The sequence below is a fragment of the Onthophagus taurus genome, chromosome 8, assembly GCF_036711975.1.
Source record: "Onthophagus taurus isolate NC chromosome 8, IU_Otau_3.0, whole genome shotgun sequence".
Classification (NCBI taxonomy): Eukaryota; Metazoa; Arthropoda; class Insecta; order Coleoptera; family Scarabaeidae; genus Onthophagus; species Onthophagus taurus.
Window position 1 is genome coordinate 16,827,486 of NC_091973.1, and position 27,408 is coordinate 16,854,893.

General features: G+C 36.1%; 1 protein-coding gene across 1 annotated transcript; it reads left to right on the forward strand.

Moving 5' to 3' along the window:
* Positions 1-1,768: 1,768 nt before the first annotated feature.
* On the forward strand, positions 1,769-6,705 carry LOC139431308 (uncharacterized). The gene is made up of 3 exons (XM_071198955.1): positions 1,769-2,067; positions 3,391-6,327; positions 6,525-6,705. Exons 1-3 carry the CDS (start codon positions 1,769-1,771, stop codon positions 6,703-6,705), a joined length of 3,417 nt encoding a protein of 1,138 aa, XP_071055056.1.
* The last annotated feature ends 20,703 nt before the right edge of the window (positions 6,706-27,408 follow it).

A 27,408-nucleotide genomic window follows, 5' to 3' on the forward strand; every position in this document is an offset into this window, starting at 1 on the left:
TTTTTTTTGACGTGAGCTTTCCATATGAGTTTGGCATCCAGCGTCATACCAAGATATTTTGCTGTGTCGGCGTAAGGGACTGCATTGCCATTTATGTGTACTGGGACATAGTTTACTTTCTTGTAAGTAATGTTTATGTATGTCGATTTATTTGTATTTAGTTTTATTAGCCATCGTTTGGCGCAGTTTTCTATTGAATTTAATGCCAATTGTAACTTATTTGCTGCAACTACTTCATTTTCTGCAACAGCTAAGATCGCTGTGTCGTCTACGAATGTAGCTGTTAAAGTTCCTAGTACCTGAGGAAGGTCGAATGTGTAGAGTAAGTACAATGTTGGGCCAAGCACACTTCCTTGAGGAACTCAGGCTCATATTTCATGTATTGGTGAATAAGCGTTTTCGTATTTTACTCTAAAATATCGATCAGAAACATACGATTTTAATAGTTGACTATACGTTGATGGTAGTATTTGGTCTAGCTTGTAATTTAAACCATCTAACCAGACTTTGTCGAAAGCTTGTGCAACATCCAAAAATACGGCGGAGCAGACTTTATTTTCTTCCATTGCTATTTCGATAGTATTCGTTATTCTATGCACTTGATCTATGTTCATGTTTATTCCGAAACCCAAATTGATGTGTTGGTATTAGTGCTTTTTCTTCTATGATAGGTTTTAGTCTTTTTAATAGTAATTTTTTAAGCAGTTTTGATAGTAAGGATAATAATGAGATTGGCCTATATGATGTAACATCTGTGGGGGGTTTACCAGGTTTTGGTATCATTATTATTTCAGCAACTTTCCATATGCTTGGGAAGTATTTCTGTTTAAAAGCAGCATTAATTATGTGTAATAGTTTTATAATCGCCCGTTTTGGTAGATTGTTCACGCACGCTCACAGGGGGAGCTTGTCCGCCCCGCGCCGGTATGATTTGAGTTGGGTCATGCGCGTGCACCGTTACCCCCGATACCTTTTTAAAAAAAACCGAACAATCACTCTTATCGTTTGACTGTCGGGCGATAAACATCGTTATATATTGTAATTATTACAATAATTTATAAATTACTTCTATAGTGTATATTAAAATTAAAACCACAAGAACAACAACAAAGGTAAAAGTAAGATCATTTATTTCTTATTATTTCACCGAATTCAGCACCTTCCTCTTTTCGTTCCCGATTTTTTATCGAGCGAACATTGGTCCTTCGAGCCGGATTCTTATTCCGTTTATTCTTAGGTTCTTGTTCAGCTTCTTCCGCCAGCGTACGTTAGTGGGCCTTCTGGTGATACGATTTTTTATCGTATTAGAATTAGGTGATCCGGACGTACGACGCCGCTGTTCGAGATTTTTCCACTACAATTATCCACGTTACTTCTTTTTTCATTCCTTTCAGCCATTTCGATCCGAACCACATGGTTCACATTTGGTCTCTTGGGGAGTAAACAAGAAGATAAAAACTGGATTTTCTTTATTTTTCAAAATTTTATTAATTCCGTTCCATTTTTCTACACACGTTTTCATTTTATTTATTTTTGCCGATATTCCCTTTGGAATCATCCATCCTATTTTCTTGATTTTCATCAGAATTAATTTTATTTTCCTTTTTGTCATCTTCCAGGTGGAATCATTTTCTTTCTATAGACTCCATTTAGTTTTGGAATCATCTACTTTTTATTTTATTACTATCTTTTCTAGAAAAAGGGGATTATCCTTTTCATTTTTTCTGTGCCACTCTTATTTTTTATTTTTTTTTTTTTCTCGTTAACGATGTCAAAGAAACTCGATAAACTGATCTTGCGTCGTAACACTCTTTTAAGCCGCCTTTCGGAATCGATGATAGCTGGTCGTGATCTTCCCGATGATCCTTTTGAACATGATATTTTTCTTCAAAGAGCCCAAGACTCTGAGGAGATCTACAAAGAATTCAAATTACTACACAATCAAATCATCGGTCTGATAACCGATGAAGACTTTGAAACTCACGATCAAATTCGTAAAGAAGCTGACATTAATTTTTACACCATCAAAGCCCTCGTGCATAAATTAAATCTAGTTTCTCAAAAACTGTCAGAGTCAGCCTCGTCTATTGTAACGCCAAAACTTAATAAATTAATATTACCAATTTTTGATGGCAATCTTAAGAATTGGCCTACATTCTTTGATTTGTTTAGCAGTATGGTCCATGATAATTCTTCTCTCTCTCCCGTGGCAAAACATCAATATTTAATTACGTCCCTGAAAGGTGAGCCTTTTAATTTGTTGAAAGGGCTTCCGGCCACAAATGATAATTACATAATCGCCTACAATACACTTAAAGGGCGTTATCAAAATAAACGCCACTTGGCCACTCTGTATTTTAACGAAATTCTGAGTATTAAGGCTGTTTCCGAAGAGTCTTCTAAATTTTATCGTCTATTAATTGACACATTCAGCGAGAATGTAGAGGGTTTTCGGACCCTTGGTTTTCCTGTAGATGAGTGGGATTTTTTATTATTCAATTTATTACTTCAGAAACTTAATCAATCTACCAAAACTAAGTTTGAAGGAGAACACACGTCTTATGAAATACCCACCTACAAACAACTTATGACATTTTTAGAAAACCAATCAAAGGCTTTTGAATCTGTTTTACTTACTTCTCAAGATAAAACATCTCTCAATCGTCAAAGGCCCCTGTCAAACATTCGTGGAAAGACCGTAATGAGTTTAAACTTTGAAGACAATTCATCAACATCTAAATGCATTTTATGCTCCGATAATCATTCTATTTATCGCTGTTCATCATTTAACTCAAAATCACCATCTGAGCGTCTGGCTCTTGCTCGACAACACAATCTTTGTAGAAACTGCCTTAATTCAGAGCATTCTACCCAAAATTGTCCCTCTTCTCACCGTTGTCGTGTATGTCAACAACACCACCATTCGTTATTGCACTTTGAATCTCAAAAGAGTTCCCCTGTTCATGTTGGCACCACTGATTGGAATCTGAAACATAACTCAATTAATGAAACGAATTCTTATGTCATTTTGCCTATCGCATTTTTGCATATCAGAGACAAATTCGGAAAGTTGCATCCCGTTAGAGCCTTAATTGACTCGGGTAGCATGTCAAATTTCATAACTGACAGGTTATCTAAGAAGCTTCGTCTCCCTCGTACCTTTAATTCTTCTCTAGAAATTAAAGGTCTTAATTCAATGACATCCATTTGTAACAAAGGTTCGGTTAACTGTTTCATCCAACCTTGTCAATCACAAACACCCTCCTTTGAATTTAATGCTATCATAACACCCAACATCTGCTCTGATCAACCGTCATTATCATCCATTATAAGGTCTCATAGTCATTTAAAGGGATTAAAATTCCCTATGGAACATAATTCCAATGTAAGACAAATCGATTTATTATTGGGTGCAGAATTGGTCCCGAAGATACTCACTGGTGGGCGTGTACTTGGGGAATCTAGTGATCCGGTTGCCGTTGATTCCGTCTTCGGGTGGATCGTGATGGGACGTTCAAGTTCCTCTTCTGGAACTTCCATAGCTACATGCTTATCGACAACGGAATCATCTCTCGATCATTCAATTCAACGCTTTTGGGAATTAGAATCAATTCCCAAAGAAGCTTCCTTAACCTCAGATGAAAAACAATGCGAACGTCATTTTGTGGAAAATTATAAGCGTACTGTTTCTGGACGCTTTGTCGTGTCATTACCCTTTAAAAATGATAAACAAGTTTTAGGTCACTCTTATCAAATTGCAGTAAAACGTCTTACCTCCTTAGAGTTTCGTCTTTCAAAAAATTCCTTAATGCGTAAAGAGTACGTACAATTCATGAAAGATTATTTGGAGTCTGGTCATATGTCTGCTGTGCCGCCCCCTAAAACGCCGTTATCAGAAGCTTATTATATTCCCCATCATTGTGTCATGCGCACTGACAGTCCTTCTACAAAGTTTCGAGTTGTTTTCGACGCTTCTATGTCAACGTCCAATGGAAAATCTTTAAATGATCTCCTTCATGTAGGACCTAAACTACAACAGGACATTAGTCAAATTTTATTGTTGTTCCGATGTTATCCTTTCGCATTTACCTGCGATATAAAGCAGATGTACAGACAGATCCTTATATCTCCAATGCAAAGGGACTTTCAAAGAATTCTGTGGCGATTCTCTCCAGACAATCCAATACAAGAGTATGTGCTTAATACGGTAACTTATGGCATCTCCTCGGCTCCTTTTCTTGCCCTCAGAACACTTGTAGAATTATCAGACATCTATCATCAGGAATTTCCGAGAGCGTCCAAAGCCCTAAAACATAATATTTATGTTGATGATATTGTAGTTAGTAGTCCAACAATAGAAGAAGCACTAAATTTACAAGAAGAATTAATAGCTTTATTAAAAAAGGGGAAGTTTGAACTCCGTAAATGGGCCAGTAACTGCCCTGAAATTCTAAATCTGGTTTCTGAGTCCGATGTCCAACAACCTATTTCGCTGGACTACGACGAAATCAATTATATAAAGGTTTTGGGTCTCCAATGGGATCCCTGTACAGATGAGTTTAGATATTCATATTCAGCTAGAACGTCAAGTTGCACAAAAAGAAACATCCTTTCTGATGTGGCACGGATTTATGACCCGCTTGGCTTTTTAACTCCCTGTACATTGAAGGCCAAACATTTTATTCAACAATTGTGGCAAATAAAAAGCGATTGGGATGAAATCGCCCCTTCATTGATGGCCTCAAATTGGAATAAATTTAAATCTCAATTGGAACTATTATCTGTAATTCGTTTACCTCGATTAATGATCCCAGACAATTCTAGTTCTCTTCAACTTCACGTCTTTTGCGATGCTTCTCAGGTGGGCTACTGTGCAGTGGCGTATTTGCGTAGCCAATATTCCTCTCAAGTTGTCAGCACTTCCTTTGTTTGTGCCAAATCCCGCGTAGCCCCATTGAAAGTCATATCGGTTCCTCGCCTTGAGCTCTGCGGAGCTACTCTTTTAGCCGATCTGGTTAAGAATGTTCTTGAATATCTATCACCTACAATAAAAATAGATTCTGTTACTGCTTGGACAGACTCTCAGGTAGTGCTAAATTGGATTAATTCCGAACCTTGTACATGGAAAGTGTTCATCGCAAATCGCGTCAGTCATATTCAAGAAATTGTTCCGTCGGAGTCATGGAGATATGTTCCGTCTCTCGAAAATCCTGCTGATTGTGGCTCGCGGGGATTTTATCCTGGTCAATTGTCAACATTTGATTTATGGTGGAAGGGTCCATCTTGGTTGATTGACGACAGCAACAATTGGCCTGCCAATCCAATTCGTAATTTTATTCAAGAAGATATCCTTAAAGAAAAAAGAACGATTACAGTTAATTCTACTGAAACACAACTGTCATTTTTTGATCATTTACTTACCAAATTTTCTTCCTTGTCAAAGGTTAAACGTATCATTGCCTACATGAGGCGGTTTATTACTCAAATTCAACGAAAAAGATCATCTTATTCCATATTATTATCTCCTATTGAACTTCAGAGTGCTCTCTATTCAATTATAAAACATGTACAACATCAACACTTTCCGGATGTATATCAAGCCATCTTAAAAAATCAATTACCTAAAAAACCATTCCATAAGCTGGCTCTATTTATTGACCGAGATGGATTGATGAGGGTGGGTGGACGCTTGAAGAATTCGGACATGCCATTTGAACAGAAACATCCTTTGTTACTTCCAAGTGACTCCCGATTGAGCGAAATGATAATTGAAAAAACCCATCAGTCATTTTTACATCCAGGACTTCGTACTTTACATTGCCTTCTTTTACAACAGTTTTGGATTGTTTCTGCGAGAAAGGTAATATATCGAGTATTATCAAAGTGTATTAAATGTTTTAGAGCCAAACCACGTTCTTATGCTCCAATAATGGCGGACTTACCAAAATACCGAGTTTCAGCACTTAAAGCCTTTTCGGTTGTTGGAATAGATTACGCTGGACCATTTCTTATATCCATGAGACGATGCCGGGGAACCATTTCCGTTAAAGGCTACGTGTGCATATTCGTCTGCTCGGCAACCAAGGCCATCCATCTCGAATTGGTATCGGATATGTCCACAGAGGCTTTCATTGCTTCCCTGAGACGTTTTGTGTCAAGACGGGGTCGCTGTGAGCTCATATTTAGCGACAATGGCACCAATTTTGTGGGGGCAAATCGTAGATTGGAAGAGATGGCGAATACAGCAAAGGTTAAATTGGGTCTTAATTGGCAATTCAACCCCCCATCAGCGCCACATTTTAATGGTTTGGTCGAGGCCGGAGTAAAGTCTGTCAAGACGCACCTAAACCGAGTAATTGGGGATCAGATTCTCACTTTTGAAGAATTATTTACTATACTCACACAGATTGAAGCTGTATTAAATTCACGTCCATTAACAGCTATCAGTTCTGACCCGAATGACTATCAGCCTCTTACACCATTTCATTTTCTTTGTCTAGAACCTTTAAATTCGACTATTCCAGACCCGGACCTTTCTCACTTAAAGTTGAATCGTCTTACCAGGTGGCAACTGTTGCAACGGATGGTACAGGACTTTTGGGGCCGATGGAAGAACGAATATCTTCATACACTCCAGCAACGTCAAAAATGGAATTTGGGCCTTCCGAATTTACGTGTGGGAGATTTGGTAGTCCTGAAGAATGATCAGAAGCCTCCTACACAGTGGTCTCTCGCTCGAATGGATAAAACTCACCCCGGTAAAGACGGCGTCGTCAGAGTTGTTACCGTTCGAACCCATAACAGTCAATTTACAAGGCCGGTGGCTAATATCTGTCCGCTTCCGCTGCCAACCTAAAAAAGAAAAAAATTATTATTTTAATTATATTCAAAATTTATTCATTTTTTGTTATATTATTTTACTTACCTGTAAAAAAAAATATATATTTGTACTATTTTTTTTGGTGGGTGGAAATTGTTCACGCACGCTCACAGGGGGAGCTTGTCCGCCCCACGCCGGTATGATTTGAGTTGGGTCATGCGCGTGCACCGTTACCCCCGATACCTTTTTAAAAAAAACCGAACAATCACTCTTATCGTTTGACTGTCGGGCGATAAACATCGTTATATATTGTAATTATTACAATAATTTATAAATTACTTCTATAGTGTATATTAAAATTAAAACCACAAGAACAACAACAAAGGTAAAAGTAAGATCATTTATTTCTTATTATTTCACCGAATTCAGCACCTTCCTCTTTTCGTTCCCGATTTTTTATCGAGCGAACATAGATGTTTCAATGTTTGTCCATTAATTAGGTCATAGCCCACTGATTTCTTTATATTTAGTTTTTGTATTTCATAATACAGTTCTTTCATTCTTACACATGGTATATTACTCTGCTGATCACTTTGAAATTCGCTAGGGACACCATTTAGCATAGTTGTTGGACTGTCTGATGTAAAAGTTTCTTTCAGATGTTCAGCAAACAAATTAACAATTATTATTTCGAATTGGAGGTGTATGTGTTTTTGGAACTTTAAGCTTTCTTGTTGCCTTCCACAGAGAATAATTAGTACTAGCATCGTCAGTAATGTCTTTTAAGTACTTTTAATATTATTTTCTTTGTGGCTATCTGTTAATGCTCTTAATTCTGCTGTTATTTTATTTAATTTAGTTTTATCACTAGGAATTCTATTGGTTTGCCATTTCTTTCTTGCTTCCCGTTTTTCTGCAATTTTGTCTCTAATGAATTTAGGATAAATATTATATTTAGGTTTTGGTGTTAAAATTGGTGTTGAGGCCCAAGCTGCGTTTTGTATGTCTTTTAAGAACTTTTCTACTTCATCGTCAATGTCTTCGTTTGTTTTCATAAGAGCATTAAGATGAATTTTATCATGTAACGTTTGTTGAAATAGATTCCAATTAGTGAGTTTATTAGTTAGTGATAAAAAGGTTTCTTTGTTACATACTTTGTTATTTAGAGTAATAATTACTGGTGAGTGATCTGAGTCCAGCCCTAGCTCTTCTTCTATGTTTACGAAGTTAAGCGATATATTTTTCGTAATAAAAAAATCAAGCAGGTCCGGAATTTTACTTTTATCTGTTGGCCAGTAAGTTGGCTTCCCAGTGGAGAGCACCTCACAATTTAGGGCCTCTATTGCATGGTTCAGTTCTCTTCCTTTTGTATTTGTCAAGCGAGAACCCCAAGACTTATGTTTTGCATTAAAGTCTCCTCCAAGTATAAATTTGTTGTCGAGATGTAGTAGAATTTCCTGATAATCTTCTCTTTTGAGATTATGTCTCGGTAGTATGTACGTTGCTCCTACAGATATTAAGCCATTAGCAGTTTAAACTTTTACCACTGTAGTTTGGTGTTGTTCAGTACTAATTGTATTGTTCAAATAGTGGTCAACATTCCTTTTAATAATAATTGCACTTCCACCTCGAGCCGCATTACTCGGGTGAATTGTGTGGTAAGTATTGTAATGGTTGATGTTTATATACGATTCTCGTATAAAATGAGTTTCGGAGATAAGACATATATCAATATTGTTTTCTTTAAGTATTATTGGTAGTGTGTTTTGATGCTGTCGAAGACCATTGGAAATCCACAGCATTATCTTTAGTTGCTGCTTTTTAGACATTTTGATTTCTTTTTTGAATCGCTCCTTGGTTTAAATTGCTTTCAATGAAATCTAGACGAGCATATAATATTTTTATTATTTCTTCTTGTTGAAGTATTTTTTCTAGTATTAGATCTAATTTACTGTGAGCGTTCTTATCGATTAATGTACTTACAGTTTTCTCTGTAGTTTCACCACTTGCTTTTTCGGCATACGAGACGCCTGGCTTTATTTTATTTGAATTTACTGTTTTCTTATTTCTGATGGCTTGTAGTTCCTTAATCACAATGCATCCACGGTAGTTCGCTGGATGATTCTGTGGATGTTCTCCACAGTTGAATTTAGGGATTCATTTAGCAGGGATTTCTTTGGCTTTAGTGCATTCGTTGGTCCAGTGTTCACCAGCACATTTAACACATCTCGGATTTTTGTGGCAGTAAGCTTTGGTGTGGCTCCAACCTTGACACCTTTTGTACTGGGGCATTTGTTTTGGCTTTCTGTACTCTTCGATTTTGACACGCATTCCTAATATATTTGTTATTTCATGGATTCTTTTTACATCCTCTGACGATGCAAAATCCAAGATGTATAAAGGAAGAGGCTCTTTTGTTTTGTATTTTAACATTTGGGTTACATTACAAATGTTATACTTGCGCTCCAATAGATCATCTTTGATATCATTAACATTACAGCTTTTATGCATCTTTTTAGCGACCACTTTCAGATTTCTGGTTTGCTTATTTTCGTAAGTTGACCAGGACAAATTCTTTTCAGTAAACATCTTTGATGCTTCTCTGTACTTTTCTTCCGAATTAAGATTCAGTTTTACTGTGCCGTTATTTAACGCATGTGTTAAAAATCCATCTTTAATTACGCTTTTAAGTAATTTATAAATGTCATCATATTAGTTTGACATAAATTAATATTGGTGGGGGTAGAAATACCTTTATTTTGTTTTTTACGCCAGATTGTACGGATTGCTTTTCAGGTTTGCTTTCAATTTCCGAAGACAATTTAGATGGCGAGGTTTCAGTTTTACGTTTTTTGTTTCTTTTAGCTTGTTTTATTATCCAGTCAGTCTCCAAAGCTAACTCATCTTCGTCTGTGGTATACACCACTTTGGTGGTTACTGGAGGGTTAAGATTTTGTTGGGTTTTTAGACCTTCTATAATGCCCCTCAGGTCATCTATTTGTTTCATCTTTACTGTGTTGCTCCTTTATGTGTTCGATTTCTTTTTTTAGGGAATTTAACAGGGAGAATTCCATATCCGTTTTTGGAGTAAACTTTTCCATGTTATTGACCCACTTGACTGTTTGTTTTTATTTTACCCACATTATTGAGCATTACGAGCATTCCGATTTACTTACTTCGTAATAACAGCAGTTACTAATTGCTGAATTGTCATTTATTGTTATAAATCGCGTGTATGATTTATATTATTAATATGTTTATTTTATCAATATCAAAAATATTGTACTTTTCACACTATTTTACATTATTTATAATCATCTATAAACGATTTATAAAGCGTAAAATAAAACACTTGACGCACGATCGCAAAACCCATCCGCTCTGTAGCGATGCACAAATCGAACTGATTCCAGACATTTGACACACCTGTATTTCACGCAGATGATTGATTGTATTGTCTTTATGTAATAAAAGCTGTTGAAGGTACGTAACTTCCTTATTTGTTTCGCACTGCTCAACAGCACTACCAAAGGACAACTCCAACTCGTCCTCGTTTTCAATTTTGTTCATTTCACAACAGTTTACCGTTGGTTCGTTAATAATTTTAACCGATTTTAGTAGTTTAATGCAGCTACGGTGTGATGTAGTTCCGCATTTTTCACACGTTAACCCGGTAAGCGCGATTCTATTGCACTTTTTGCAAATTTTAATTCGTGCCTCGTTTAGTGCCGAACTTGCAGACGCCATGACACTTTACTCTCACTTTACTTTCTTATTAAAACAGGAGAAGGAAAAAATTAATGTATTAAAGGTAAGAAAATGTATTAAAGGTCTAAAAATATTCACATCTGTTCGTGATATAAGTGACTGCCAGTCCTTACAGTCTGATCTGGATAATGTATGCGATTGGTGTCGGCTGAACAAGCTTCACTTTAACGTGGCCAAATGTGAATCAATGACATATTTTTTGGGGAGGAAGCCGATAGAATTTGTGTACAGAATAGATAATATAAATTTGAAATCAGTTGTCAGAAAGAGGGACTTAGGTATTATTTTTACCAACAATTTGTGCTTTGCCGAGCACGTGAAAACCATAACTTCCGCAGCACTTCGACTCTTAGGATTTATTATAAGAAATGCTTACAGTTTTTCAAATGTGGAGACGTTAAAATTATTATTCAATTCATTGGTGCGATCTAAATTAGAATACGCGGTAATTGTATGGGATCCTGGATCAGACCTTTATTCAAACTTAATCGAAATTATTCAAAATAAGTTTATTCGGTATACTTATTACAAACAATTTAATGCCTTTATCGGGTTCAGATCGTACGAATTTGCGCGTACATTATTTGATATAACTAAGTTATCTATTAGAAGGAAAATCATATCGCTTTGTTTTCTATGTAAAATATTAAACAATAAAATAGATGCACCTTTAATCTTGGAAAAGATTGGTTTTTACGTGCCGGCATATTGTGGACGATTAAAAAATCTATTTTACATTCCCCGCTTTACCACTGAACTCAGAAGAAATTCTCCTTTTATTAGAATTCTCTTGTTATATAACAAACTATCTATGGCTTCCTTCATCCCACTATTTGGCGTTGATGTAAAAACAGTAAAAAAGAATTTGATGTCTGTGATGAACGTTGCAACCGCCCAGTGCAGTGGCTGATCTTATAGAATCTTATTATAGTTCATAATTCTTCGCGCATTCTGTTCCATTCCTCTGTTCTGTTTTACGTTATTGTTTTATTTTGTATCATTTTGTTTCTTTTTACTTATTTGCTTTCTTTTACTTTATGGTATATACAGGGTGATTCATAAGTAATGGGCCAAATTGTAAATGTACGTTCAGGAGGCCAAAATAGTAATATTTTCATTAACAATAATGGGTCTTAGTCTGCTCCTTACTGAGATACAGGATGTTAAAGCGAAAAAAATAAAATAGATTTTTGTTAATAGATCAGCTACTTTTCTACATAATGACTCATAGTTGACTTATAGTTTTTGTAAGGGTAAACAATAATGTGTGAGAGGATTTGAGTTAACTCGTAGATGTCGCCACATGCGCCATATGAATTATGAAACGTCAATGAGCTTTTACGTTTAATGAATAGTTTAAAACATTTTATTGTTAAGTAAACTGATTCATTCTTGTCCTAACATAAATCAAAATGCCGAGACATAATCACTTTTCAAACGAAGAAATGAGAGACATGTTATGCGTTTACGCACAAGAACGTTTTTCTGGGCAAGCAGCATCCAGAAAATATCGTGAAATGTACCCTTACAGAAGGCAGCCAAACCGGAAGATATTTCAAAATATTTATAATCGATTGGGTGAAATAGGTTCATTTCGTCCAAAATATCATACAGGACGTCCTAAGATTATCACTCCGCAGCAAGAAGATGAAATTTTGGTAAGAATTGCGCAAAATTCTGAAATAAGCACTCGTCGATTGTCTGCAGCAACTGGAATAAGCCAACCATCCGTGACTAGAATTTTACACAAGGAAAATTTATATCCCTATCATTTTATACCTGTGCAAAATTTACTTCCAACAGATTATCGAATCAGAGTTCAATTTTGTCAGTGGCTAAAAGGAAAATTGAATAATAATCCAACATTCCTAAATAACATTCTTTTCACGGATGAAGCAACCTTTACCAGACGCGGAGTTTTTAATTGGCGAAATAGTCATGCCTGGGAAACCGAAAACCCTCGTTTAAAAAAAGATAGACATTTCCAGCACGAGTTTAAAATAAATGTGTGGTGCGGTGTAATAGGCAATACATTACTGGGCCCAGTTGAATTACCTCCTACTTTAAATGGAGAGTCATATTTAATTTTTTTAAATAATGACTTAGTCGACCTCTTGGGAGATCTTCCATTACAACTAAGAAGAAATATGTGGTTCATGCAAGACGGTGCTCCTCCACATTTTTCACGTGCTGTGCGCGAACATCTGAATGAAACATTCCCTCACCGTTGGATTGGACGTGGTAGTGAATTTCAGTGGCCACCTCGCAGTCCCGATTTTAATCCACTTGATTTTTATGTGTGGGGTTACATGAATCAATGGTCTATGCTGAACCTACTATAAATACACGAGACGAGTTATGGAATAGAATTCAAGATGCAGCCAATTCAATACGAAATAATCCTGCTACATTTTTTAAAGTCAGACAATCCTTAACCAAACGGTTAAATGCGTGTATAAATGCTGGTGGTGGTCATGTTGAAAACCTTTTGCAGTAGCTCATAATTAAGCTTAAATTTAATTTAACTTCGCACAACATTAACATGTAGGTTTTGATAACAGTTGTCGTAAGTGGTCTTAGTTCAAGTCTGTTCTAATGTTGTATTTCGTTTTATTAACTGGCGTACAATAAATTGTTTTATTACGTAATTTTTTTATGGTTTCAGTTTGATATTGTTATCAATTATCAATTACGGTTAGGTAAATGTCAACATTCCATGCCATGCTTGTGTCTTAACAGATTAATGCTACGTCGACCACCGTGAAATGTAGTGTAGTGAATTAGTAAAATTCAAATATCTCGAAAATCGTTAATATTTTCAAGATCAAAGAAGTATAGCTTTTTTCTACAGAAATGATGGGGCTATCCAAATTAAACAAGTATGTTGTGAAATAATGAGCGATAAAAAATTTGTAGCTGATTTCATCTAATTCATATGGCGCATGTGGCGACATCTACGAGTTAACTCAAATCCTCTCACACATTATTGTTTACCCTTACAAAAACTATAAGTCAACTATGAGTCATTATGTAGAAAAGTAGCTGATCTATTAACAAAAATCTATTTTATTTTTTTCGCTTTAACATCCTGTATCTCAGTAAGGAGCAGACTAAGACCCATTATTGTTAATGAAAATATTATTATTTTGGCCTCCTGAACGTACATTTACAATTTGGCCCATTACTTATGAATCACCCTGTATTATGATATAACAATGTTATTTTTTGTTTTTATGACCAATATTGTGATAATTCATTTTTAGTTTTCCTTTTTATTCCAGGGTGGTATTTTTGTTTTTATTCTTGTTTTTACATGTGCATTTTATAATTTATTTTGTAATTTTTTTATTATATTTTTCGTCTTTTTACTAGATTGGAATTTGAATTCTTGACCATTTATTTATACCATATATACATTTATATACCATTATTTATCTCTAAAATAAATGGATTAACTAATGTACTGTTTTCGAATTCCTCTAATGAATATAAAGAACAATCAAAATTGTCACTTAAATCTACGTCTACATAGTTATGTTTAATTTGATTTAACCCCTTAACCTACAACTACGGGCATTGCCCGTAGTACGATGATCGGGCCAAACGTAAATATTACAGGCATAGCCCGTAGCATATGATCGGATCAAACGTAAATATTACGGGCATAACCCGTAGTACTATGATCGGGCCAAAAGTGAATATTACGGGCTATGCCCGACGATGATCGGGCCAACTATAAATATTAGCGGCGGCGCCCTCCTAATGTTATAAATATTTATGGAATATTTGATGAGTAATTACAACCTGATGCCATAATTTCTTGTGGTAGATGCAAGTACTACAAAAAGTATATTTATACAAAAATCGGTAATACAAAATTAATAATCTGCAATAATCTCCCACGTTGTTTCTCTACATTTCTTATTTTTTTGGCAAACTACAAGGTTTTGACAGTCTTAATTTTGATGCTGTTGGGTTAATATGTTTTGGAAAATGAGCCCAATGCTTCGCGTGCAGTCTCTCTGGCATATCTCCGGAAGGTAATTGTCCTCGTCCACTATAATTCGGTTTTGGCATATTCTCCAATAGTGATTCGGCTATGTTGATCCTATAGTCAACGTAATTGTTTCTTCCCGTTATTTATTTTATTGCATAAAATGTATGAATTAAAGAAACCAATATCGAATAGATAAAAAAAAAAGTTATATCCTATCATGTATTTCATCATTACTGGAAAGCATGCTAATATTTGGTCTTGGAGATCAATTCCACTCATACCCTTGTTGTACTCTCTAATACAATTTCATCATATAATATTCGTTTGTCGAATGGTGAAGACATGTTTTACCACATCAACGGTTATATTTGCGTAGAATCGTGTTGAGAACAAGATAATTCTTGTCTGTTCTAGTAGTGTTGTATATTTTGTGCGTGCTCTTATTTACAGACTGCCTGGTTCACTGGTTGAAGCCCTATACGTTTATAAGATTTTCTTTTAAAGATTATAATCTTCGTGGTTATTTTACTCAAGTTTCCTTTTTGTTGAGATAACAGATCGTGCGATGTCGTCGTCAAGCCCGTGCTGTGGGAGTGGCCAAAAAGTCGGGCGAAACGCGGGCGGCGTGCAGTGCGAGTCTTGCAGCGCATGGTTCCACAGCAAGTGCACGGACATCCCCAAGGGGTCCGTTGCCGCGCTTAGCGCACCTCGAAATACAAGGTATCCCTCAGAAGAACAACGAGGATCTGGTGAAGGTTCTCTCTTCAATTGGCGTATTCTTGAATGTCTCCATCTTACGTTCCGACGTCGATGCGATCAATCGGGTTAATCAAGGTCCCGACAGAGCTTCCAATTGGGACCCTAAAGCAATTGTGGTCCATTTTTGTAGTCGCATTATTCGCGATCAGCTTCTCGCTGCCGCCCAGTTACGGAGACGATCGACTCCGAAGGATTCTGGCCCTGGTTTGTCCATTGATAGGATTCTTTGATGGGAAACTTTTTAGCAATGAGCATCTTACCCAAGCGAACAAACTCCTCTTTGGTAGAACCAAGCAGGTGGAAAGGGAGAAGAAGTACAATACAAATATATATGGATCCGTGACTGCAAAATATTTGTACGGAAAGGGGATGACTCACGCCCCATCTTAATAAGATCCATGGGTGACATTGATAAGCTTTGATTTGTTAATTTGTTATTTGTCTTATCTCTTTCTTTATAATAGTAATAATATGACTATTGTATCCCATATAAAACAATAAATGAAAGCCATATAAAATAAATGTGTTATGGTAAATTAAAATAAAATAAAAACAAAAAAAAAAAGAAATATATACATATATATATATATCGAGATACAAACTCTATCCAACCGAATAAACAGAAAAGAAAAAAAAGAGGAGACATGAGAAAAAAAAAACAAAATAAAACAAAAGAAAAGGAAAAAAACAACCGGATGAGGTTGCCCTTGTAGAGCCTGCAATAAGAAAATAAAAAAAAACTCGATTCAGATGAGAACCGCTGATTGCTGACAAAACATCAGTCTCCTTAGTTTTGTGCGAAATCGAAATAAAGACAACTGTCGCAATACAATTGGTAAAGATCTATATGATTTGTAAATGTGATACGTAAACAATTGCTTGAATATTGAAGATCTAAATCTCGGCGGATAGAAACTGACTCCCGACCTGGTTTGACGAAGCTGTGGTTTAAATGTAATTTTATTATATAGATATTCCGGAATCCCAAAGACCACAATTCTGTGAAATAGCACGAAACTGTAAAACTCCCTCCTGTTGCATATACTCAACCAACCAGCCTCTTTAGGTTTATAAGAAATTCTTTCAAATTTTCGAATTCCATAGATAAATCTAAGACAACTGTAAGACTCGGGCAACTCAAAACGGCGAATTTGCGCTAGCCCGAGTCACAGAATATCCAACAATCAGAATATCAACTCGCTTCGTCTACGCTAGCCGCGCAACCTCTAAAGCGCATCGTGTCGTCGGACTAGAATTTGTTCATTGGTCAACTTTATATCGATCTATAGACCTGTGCTATAGACCATAGACATCGATATACGTTGATATAAGTTTACACCTAGTGACCACGTGCGTGTTTGTTATTGTTTTCAAGACTTTCCAAAATAACTTTTGTGTATATTTTTTTTAATTAAAAATACTTTGTTTATAGTTAAGGTTAATTTAAATGTTATGTTATAGTATTACGAGGTGTGAATAGGAATCCACCCGAAGAATTTTTGTTTTGTCGCATTTTAGGTTATAGTATTAATAATGTAGGTGATTTTAGACAATTAAACATTTATTTAATCCTTATTAAGGAGATATATGTGTATATAAATGTGGGAATGGAATCGGGAAGTGTCGGCTGTCGTCGGTTAAGGAGTGGACGAGAGATAGGCCTGTGAGTCAGTGTGAGTCAGTCGGTCGCAGCTAAGAGAAGAAGACGTTTGTGAATCGAAATATAAGAAATATCAGAGACCATAACTGTTGAAATGTATAAAACATGTTCATAGTTACAAAAGACATTACCTGGTTTTGTTTTGTTTTTATTCTTTTTTAATAACATTATAATTACAGTTACTGAGTGCGTGTTTTTTTTTTATTTATTTCCCCAGCAGTCCTACAATTTGGGGGCTCAACCGCGATCGGTAATCGAAATACGTGAAAATAAGCGAACATTAATAAATAAGTTGAAACAGAACTATAGTGCTGGAAAATAGACGAGGGCTGTGAAGACGGGAATATACAAGATTCGGCAACGGCGATATCTGACGCCAGTAAGACGTAAACAACACCTGCAAGACCACTGGCGGCGCGGCTCGACAAGGACGAAAACTAAGTTGCATGTTTATTTACGAATATTAAATTGCGAGAGGTTTCTGTATAAAAACTGCTTCGAAAATGAATACTTTGGGAAGCATTTTGCCGATCGAGCAGAACATTACAAAAGCCTCAACGAAGGCGATAAAAGCGTGTCATAAATTGATATTTGGGAACGATGGTGACCGTAATAATCGCAAGAGATTACGAGAATTTAGCGGATTTAATTTTGACGACGAAGGCGCTATGAAAGAGAAAATCGATCTTGCAAAGAACACTCTCACGCTGGGTGAACTAAATTCGATCTGTCAGGTTCTGAAAATCGATAACGACGCGAACGATAAAGAAGAATTAATCGGGATGCTCTGTAATAAGCTAACAAATCTGAAACTTTTGAAATGCGGAAGCGGCGCAACAAACGACGACGATGAAAGAGTACCGCTAACACAGAAAGACGACAAGAGTGAAAAGGCCGAAGATTTAGTAAATAACGACGAAGAAGAGCATGAAAGCGATGACGACGTGGCAGATTTTTCAGCCAGTCGAAATAGCGGCAAAACAAACCAGAAGAAGACTGTACCAAAGTTCGTTTTGACGTTCAAAGACGTAGAAGACACCGTAAGTGCTTTTGACGGAAGTGACACTTGTTCGGTGGACAAATGGATTACGGAATTTGAAGAGACCGCCACATTGATGGGTTGGAATGTCGTGGAGATGCTAATTTATGCGAAAAGACTATTAAGAGGCGAAGCTCTGTTATTTATAAAGTCGGAAAAAGGAATCTCAAATTGGAACTCCTTTAAGACTAAACTTCAGGGAGAATTTAGGAAAACAATTAACACAGCAGCGTTACACAAAATGTTATCGGCTAGAAAAAGGAAGAAAGAAGAGACTCTACAACAGTACTTATTGAAAATGAGAGAAATAGCAGCACAAGGAAGTATCGAAGAGGACGCTCTCATCGAATACGTAATTGACGGCATCGTAGATGACGAAATCAATAAAGCGATCCTATACGGAACACATTCCTTAAAAGAATTTAAAGAGAAATTGAAGCTTTACGAGAAAATGAAAGGTAAACAGACAAAGGGAAATGATGATGGAAATTATAAGAGCAGCAAACAGAGGAAGCAGGATAACAAAAGAGAAGAGCGGTGTTTTAACTGTGGAAAGATAGGGCACGTTTCCCAGAACTGCCGCAATAGAGAAAGAGGTATGAAATGTTTCTCATGTAATGGATTCGGACATATTGCCAGAGACTGCAAGAATGGAACAAAGAGGACAGGTGAGAAACAAGAAGAGACAAAAAGGTCGTATGTAATTCATGAAACCAAACAACAATTACCAGGATATAAACAAATGAGATTAAACGACCACGTAATTCAAGCATTCATTGACACTGGAAGCGATTTAAATTTGTTAAAGGCCAGTAGTTATATTAGAATAGGAGCGCCTAAATTCCAGGAAAATACTATAACACTAAAAGGAATAGGAGACAACTCAGTCAAAACCTTGGGAACATTCAATGGTCGAATTGTTGTGGATGAATGCGATTTTAGAACAGCTATACATATAGTACCTGACGACGCGATACCCATGGAATTAATTGTTGGAAAACCTATTTTGGAAAATGTTACATTGATGATTAACTCGGACGAAATCGAAGTGAGCAGTCGAGGAACACCGGTCGAAATCCAAAAGCACTCAGAGGAAAATGACATACTTCTCATAGATGTACAAGACTCTTTAGATGTAGGAGCACAAGCATATTACGAAGATGTAGCGAATATGATTGCAAAATATAAGCCGAAAGAAGTCATTACACCACCGTCAGACATACAGGTAAAGATTATCCTTCAAGACGACATACCGGTGTACCAGCCTCCAAGAAGATTATCAATTCCAGAGAAATACGAAGTCGAAAAACAGATCGAGGAATGGCTCAACACTGGTAAAATAAGACCAAGCACTTCAGATTATGCTAGTCCGATTGTCTTAGTCAAGAAAAAAGACGGAAGTACTCGAATTTGCATTGACTTCAGAAAGCTAAACCGAAAGATTATTAAAGACCGCTATCCACTTCCTGTGATCGAAGACGTTATTGACCAACTAACAGGATCAAGAATATTTACGACTTTGGACCTGAAAAATGGATTTTTTCACGTACCAGTCGCAGAAGATAGTATAAAATATACCTCGTTCGTAACTCCGAGTGGACAGTTTGAATTCTTGCGCATGCCGTTTGGGTTATGTAATTCGCCAGCAGTATTTCAACGATATGTCAATAATGTTTTCAGGGAGTTAATGAGAAAGGGAATAGTTATTATGTACATGGATGACATTATAATACCAGCGGAAGATGTCGAAGAAGCAATAAAAAGACTAGAAGAAGTTCTGGAAACAGCAAAGAAGTTTGGATTAGATTTCAAGTGGCAGAAATGTCAGTTTTTAAAGACTAAAGTGGAATATCTAGGACACGAAATAGAAAACGGAAGAGTGAAGCCTAACAAGCAGAAAGTAGCAGCCGTTGTAAATTTTCCAAAACCAGCTACAATGAAAAAGGTTCAGAGTTTCCTGGGATTGGCAGGCTATTTCCGCAAGTACATCAAAGACTACGCTTTGATTGCGAAACCACTAAGTGATCTTCTGAAAGGAAAAAAGAAATTTTCATTTGGACCGGAAGAGGAAGTTGCATTTAGAAAACTAAAGGAGATTTTAAGTACAGAACCAATATTGAAAATCTTTGATCATATCAGGGAAACTGAACTGCATGTAGACGCAAGCCAAGACGGATTCGAGGCAGTGTTATTGCAAAAGTGTCAAGAAGACGGAAGATTATATCCTGTTTACTACTGGAGTAGAAAGACAAATGATGCCCAGAAGAAATATCACAGCTATGAATTGGAGGTGCTGGCTGTCATAGAAGCTTTAAAGAGGTTCCGTGTGTATCTGCTGGGCATACACTTCAAAATCTTAACTGATTGTGCAGCATTTGCAGCTACAATGAACAAAAAAGACCTGTGCACCAGAGTCGCTAGATGGGCTTTATTGCTCGAAGAGTTTAACTATACCATTCAACATAGGCCAGGAAATCAAATGAAGCATTGTGACGCACTGAGTCGGAACCCAATAACAATGATAATACAAACAGAATTTCTAGAGCGATTGAAAAGGGCTCAACTACAGGACGAACATCTTAAGGCAATTACGAAAATATTGGAAACTCAACCTTATGGGGATTATGAACTAAAAAATGGCATCTTGTATAAGAACAAAAATGGATGTGAACTACTAGTTGTCCCTACGATAATGCAACACCAAGTAATACGAAGTGCACATGACAATGGTCATTTCGCAGTGAAGAAAACAAAAGACTTGATCGAACGAGAATATTATATCGACAACCTAGAGGAGAAGATTCGAAAGTTAATTATGAACTGTGTACCATGTATACTTACCGAGAGGAAGATGGGTAAACAAGAAGGATACTTGAATTCAATAGAAAAGGGCGATGCTCCATTGCAGACCTATCATATAGACCATTTAGGTCCTATGACAAAGACAGGAAAAGGATATCAATATTTATTTGTAGTCATTAATTCTTTTACAAAATTCGTTTGGATACACCCAACAAAAACGACAGCAACAAAAGAAGTTCTTGAAAAACTAGAAAAGCAGAAAGAAATTTTTGGAAGTCCCAGGATGATTATTTCGGACAGAGGAGCTGCGTTTACCTCAAGGGATTTCAAAGACTATTGTGTTGACGAGAAAATAAAACATGTGAAAATCACAACTGGCGTACCACGAGGAAATGGACAGGTTGAGAGAGTCAATAGAGTAATCATACCAACCTTAACCAAATTATGCATCGAACAACCTGAAAATTGGTTTCGACATGTTAGAAAGTTGCAAGAGATCCTCAATAGTACATATCACCGGAGTATTGGTCGAACCCCATTTGAATTACTTTTTGGAGTAGAAATGAAAAGAAAAGACCAAATAAAGTTGAAAGAGATGGTAGAAGAAGAAATCATAAACTCATTTGTGAAAGAGAGAGAACACATGCAAATACAAGCGAAAAAGCAAATGAAAAAAGTTCAAGATGAAAATATGAAAACCTATAATAAGAAACGAAAACTAGCAAGGAACTATGCAGAAGGAGAATGGGTGGCCATCAAGAGGACACAATTCCAGAATACGTCAAAGTTACTGCCAAAGTTCCTAGGTCCTTATCGTGTCGTTAAGAAGATAGGTCCAGACCGGTATGAAGTAGACAAGATTGGAGATCATGCAGGACCACGGAAGACTACTACGAGTGTAGACAACATGAAACCTTGGGTCAGTATCAATCCGGATGAAGACGCATTTGGAGAAAATGACAGTCCAGATGAAGATACATTCGAGGCGAATGTCAGTCAGGATGGACGAGATGTGGGAATGGAATCGGGAAGTGTCGGCTGTCGTCGGTTAAGGAGTGGACGAGAGATAGGCCTGTGAGTCAGTGTGAGTCAGTCGGTCGCAGCTAAGAGAAGAAGACGTTTGTGAATCGAAATATAAGAAATATCAGAGACCATAACTGTTGAAATGTATAAAACATGTTCATAGTTACAAAAGACATTACCTGGTTTTGTTTTGTTTTTATTCTTTTTTAATAACATTATAATTACAGTTACTGAGTGCGTGTTTTTTTTTAATTTATTTCCCCAGCAGTCCTACATAAATAACGTAAAATAAGTAATATTAATTACAAACGTGTATAAGGGAAGAAAAGGAGGAAAGGTTTGTGCACAGAATTCCAAAAACAAACAGTACTTATCAACCGAAAGTTTTTTTCGATTCCCAAAAGATGTTACAATGTAATACAACATTAGTCTTTTTATTATTTGAGTAATAGATTATAGGTATATGATCAGGTAGGAGTGATATTAATAGAGCAATATTGTTTTGTTTTAGAGCTACATTGAGGATTAAGGCTTAAGGCCGTAAAGAGTTAGCTTCAAATGTTGAAAACTTACATATTAGCTACAGGTTATGTGGTGGTCATTTTGAAAATGATTTGTTCTTGAACAGCCTAAAGAACAGATTAAAAGACAATGCTGTCCCAAAAATATTTCCTTCATGTCAGGTTCCTTAATAACTAGAGAGCATAATTATTGCTTTTTTTTGTTCAAGACAATCCTCCTCTTGTTGTTTTTGAAGAAAGTAAGAGGTAATTTTAAATGTTTATATATTATACACGTAAATGTTATTAAACATTGCGCGATTTATTTTTACAGTTGCTAGTAATTCTTCTAATAATCAATCAACAAGTGTAGACGAACTTTCAGTTTTGACAGATCCATTTAGCAGTAATTTGGGTAAATAAAAACTGTTTTTTTCAAACAAAGATTAATTTTTTAATTTCTATGCCTCTACAAATACAAATCCCGGAAATGAATGAAAATACAGCCTCAATAGAACAGGAAGATCTACTGTCACCAAGCAGTTCTACACGAACTCCTAGCACCTTCTCTAACCATTGACCTCGGAAAGAAGAATTAACAAGAGAGAATAAAAAATTAGTTCAACAGTTAAAAAATTGTAAAGAAAACATAGTAGACAATATCAATTTAGAAGATTATAAAAAAAATCTTTTCAATTTTGTAATGATGAGCTCGCCAAATTTATTAATGTTCAGGTGACAGAAGGGCTCAAGAAACCAACAGGGCGAAGATTTTCATTTGAATTTAAAAGAGATTCAGTTACACTATATTTTTCAAACCCGAAGTTATATAAAACCGTTTTGAGAAGAAAATGTTGTTTGCCCAGCCCAGGTACATTATTAAAACTGATTCAACATCTGAAATTAAATGCAGGGCTGAATAATGTTGAATTCTTCTTAATGTTATTTTACTCTATAGGCAAAGATAAAATTATTGGTTTCGAGGATACTGGCAATAATGCTCGAATTTTCCAAACCAGCATTAAGTGTTTTACACTTACAATAATGTTAAGGAGAATTTACACAAAATGGAGCCAACCTTTGACATACTATTTTTTTAAATCTTTGTGCCCGGGACAGCTTTTGAAAGAAATCATTATTGAAACAATAAAAAAAATTAAATGTATTGGCTTTAAAGACAATACATTTAATCTGTAAACCATGTTAGCCACATGGGGTCAAACAACTTACAAGCGGCTCGGCTATTAAGCATTGATCCCAATCAACCATTTTTCAACGTAGATGATGAAAAAATTATATTTATGTTTGACACCCCTCATTTGATAAAAGCCTTAAGAAATAATTTAATAAAATATAAATTTGTTCATGACAATGAAGAAATTTTATGGGAACATATTAAAATATTCTATAATCACGACAAGGAATACAACAAGAGCAGCGCCCAAATTAACGCCATCACACTTTTTCTCAAACAATTTTGAGGAAATGAAGGTTGAATTTGCAACACAGGTGTTCAGCGCGACAGTGAAATGGAATTGACTCAGATCCAAGTAAATCCCACTCCAAGTAAACGGTCAAGATAAATTTATATTTGTAGTTTTGGGGTTAACTTTAATGTAGGAATTATTGTTAAAGAATTTTTATTTTTAGATATAATGGATTTTTACATAATTTTGGGTTAGAATTTTAAGACTTTTTACTGGAGTTAATTCGATAGTTAATTTGATAAGATTAGGATGGAATAAGTTAGAAATAAGCAAGTATGAATGTTAGAATGGAAGAATTTAGACTAAGATCTTTAAATAATTAGAGAATAAAGAATTACTTCAGTTTTATATGTAATTTAAGTTTACTAATGTTTATTTGTGTGGTGCATGTCATGTATGCGCATGACCAAAAGAAAACGTGCTCGCTACGTTTCGAGCGCGCCAACTAGTACCGTTGGATCCGCTGCATTGTAACGCTCGCTCAAGGTTAACAGCAAAAGTAAATTAGATGTAACGATTTGTGTTGTAATAATAAATGTGTTAAAGTAGTTAAACTAAACGTTATTGTTCTATTTGGGACCCTCCCACTGACGAACACAACATTTTGGCGACGAGGATTAAAAGTGAATGACAATGGCGATTCTAGGGAAAATAGAGTCGTTCAACGTAAATGATCCGGCTAGTTGGGATGCCTACGAAGGACGAATCGGGTATTTCTTGACGGCAAACGGGATTGTGGACAACAAGAAAAAACATGTAGTGTTTTTGAGCGTCTGTGGCCTCGCGACCTACGACATTTTACGCTCGTTTCTAGCACCGGAGAAAGCGTCGGAGAAGGAGTATGCTGCAATAATAACGGTACTTAGAAATCATTTTAAACCGCGTACAGGGTGTCCCAATTTCGATGTCCGCATAGGCTATCTCCGAAACTAAAAGAGTAGCTAAAAGTAGCTTACATGTCATGATCTCGTTTTTCGAGAAAATGCTAAAATGCCGAAAACTCCGAACAGCTATCGTCTTTTGTTTTCGCCCTATCGGCAAAAATTTTGCGAAAACGACATTCGCGAATATCTCACTTATTATCAAAGATGGAGTATTATAAATAAAACATTCTATGGGCACAGTTGTGAAGTTAGCCATAGATTCTAGCCATAGATTTTAAAATCGAAAAATGACCGATTTCTGCAACTCAAAACGCAAATTAAAATTCATATTTGAGTTTAGCGGTCTTAGAATAACCCGTTTACAAAAATTTACGGGGGGGTGTTTTCATTTAAGGGAGTAAAAAAATCCCAAAGTTGTGAACATCGCGTGCGCGCGTATACTGTTCGACTAAAATCGAAAAATGACCAATTTCTGCAACTCGAAACGCAAATTAAAATTCATATTTGAGTTTGGCGGTCTTAGAATAACCCGTTTACAAAAATTTACGGGGGGGTGTTTTCATTTAAGGGAGTAAAAAAATCCCAAAGTTGTGAACATCGCGTGCGCGCGTATACTGTTCGACTAAAATCGAAAAATGACCAATTTCTGCAACTCGAAACGCAAATTAAAATTCATATTTGAGTTTGGCGGTCTTAGAATAACCCGTTTACAAAAATTTACGGGGGGGTGTTTTCATTTAAGGGAGTAAAAAAATCCCAAAGTTGTAAACATCGCGTGCGCGCGAATACTGTTCGGCTAAAATCGAAAAATGACCAATTTCTGCAACTTGAAACGCAAATTAAAATTCATATTTGAGTTTAGTGGTCTTAGAATAACCCGTATACAAAAATTTACGGGGGGGTGTTTTCATTTAAGGGAGTAAAAAAATCCCAAAGTTGAGAACATTGCGTGCGCACGTGTACTGTTCGACCAAAATCGAAAAATGACTAATTTCTGCAACTCGAAACGCAAATTAAAATTCATATTTGAGTTTAGCAGTCTTAGAATAACCCGTATACAAAAATTTACGGGGGGGTGTTTTCATTTAAGGGAGTAAAAAAATCCCAAAGTTGTAAATATCGCATGCGCGGGAATACTGTTCGACTAAAATCGAAAATTGACCAATTTCTGCAACTCGAAACACAAATTAAAATTCATATTTGAGTTTAGTGGTCTTAGTTTAGTGGCGTCAAATCAGGACTCCTTGCAGGCTATGGAATTGGATCTCCTCTCCCAATCCAACCATTAGAAAACATTTCATTTGATGAATTTTCAACATTTTGGGAATAATTCAAAACAAATTTTTTACTTCGGTCGATGCATTGGACTTTGATATTATTGCTCTCAGTGAAACTTTAGTTAAGAAGAGCGTCCTAGACTACGAGATCTTTCCAGGCATGTATGACGTTTTTAGATGTGATCGATCTTTCCATAAGGGTGGAGAGATGTTACTGGCTGTTAATTCCGGAGTTGCTACTTCGAATATCATGATTGCCTCCTGTCCTATTGAATCAATTGACTTGAAAGCTGTACGGATTGACTTTAAAAAGACGAAATCGGCTTTTAACATTGTTGTCTGCTATTTCCCACCTGTTACACCTGGAGGAATGTATGTATAGTTACACCTTCGATTACATTGAATCAATGTTGGATATGTCTTTGGATACCATAGTCATGGGTGATTTTAATATTGAAGTAATAATGACTTTCTGCAATTAAATAATGTAATGAATATCATTGATAGAACTCTTGATTTGATATTTGCTTCCTCAAACTTGAGTTTCAAATTAAACACTCAGACTTTACATTGGTACGAGAAGATAATTACCAATCGGCATTACTACTTACTATTGCGGTAACGGTGCCTACACATTTGATAGATCGAGATGTTATCTTATCTGCCTGACATGTACGAGGCACTGCTTAACATCGACCGGACTCATCTATTTACGTTATCATCGGTTGAACAATACTGTAATGTATTTTATGAAGCATTATACAACGATCTGGACGCTCACGTACTTAAATCTGAGGGCAAGCATGCAAGGTCGAAATATCCTGTATGGTATTCAATTAACGTAATAAGAATGCTTAGATTAAAAAAACACCACCATAAATTGTATAGAAAAACTCATTGCAGATATCATCGCACAAGTTTATGTCTAATCTCTGAGGGACATAAGAAAAGAACCAAAAAACGTTCGGCGTTTTGTTAACATAAGCAGAAACAATATAAGATCTCCAGGCTCTCTTAAGTAAGCCGATGAAAGTGTGTCCGATTTGCCGACAGTAGTTACCTTATTTGCCGATCATTTTGAGGCTATGTACTGTCCTGCATCATTTGGTAACCTACTGGTAACGATCACGCTATTTATGATACTAATTCTGTCACCTTTGGTATCTCTGAAGTCAGTTACGACGAAATGGCTGAATCTTTCAAAAAATTCAAGGCAAAGGCTACAATTGGCCCAGATGAGATTCCTACATTTTTAGTCAACGACTGCGCCCCTACACTCTCACATCATCCGCTCGTACATATTTTCAACCTAATTGTTGTGTTCAATAAAACACGTGCTTTCCTTTGCTACGTTCTTTATTAACTGGTCATAACTTGATGCAACACATATGT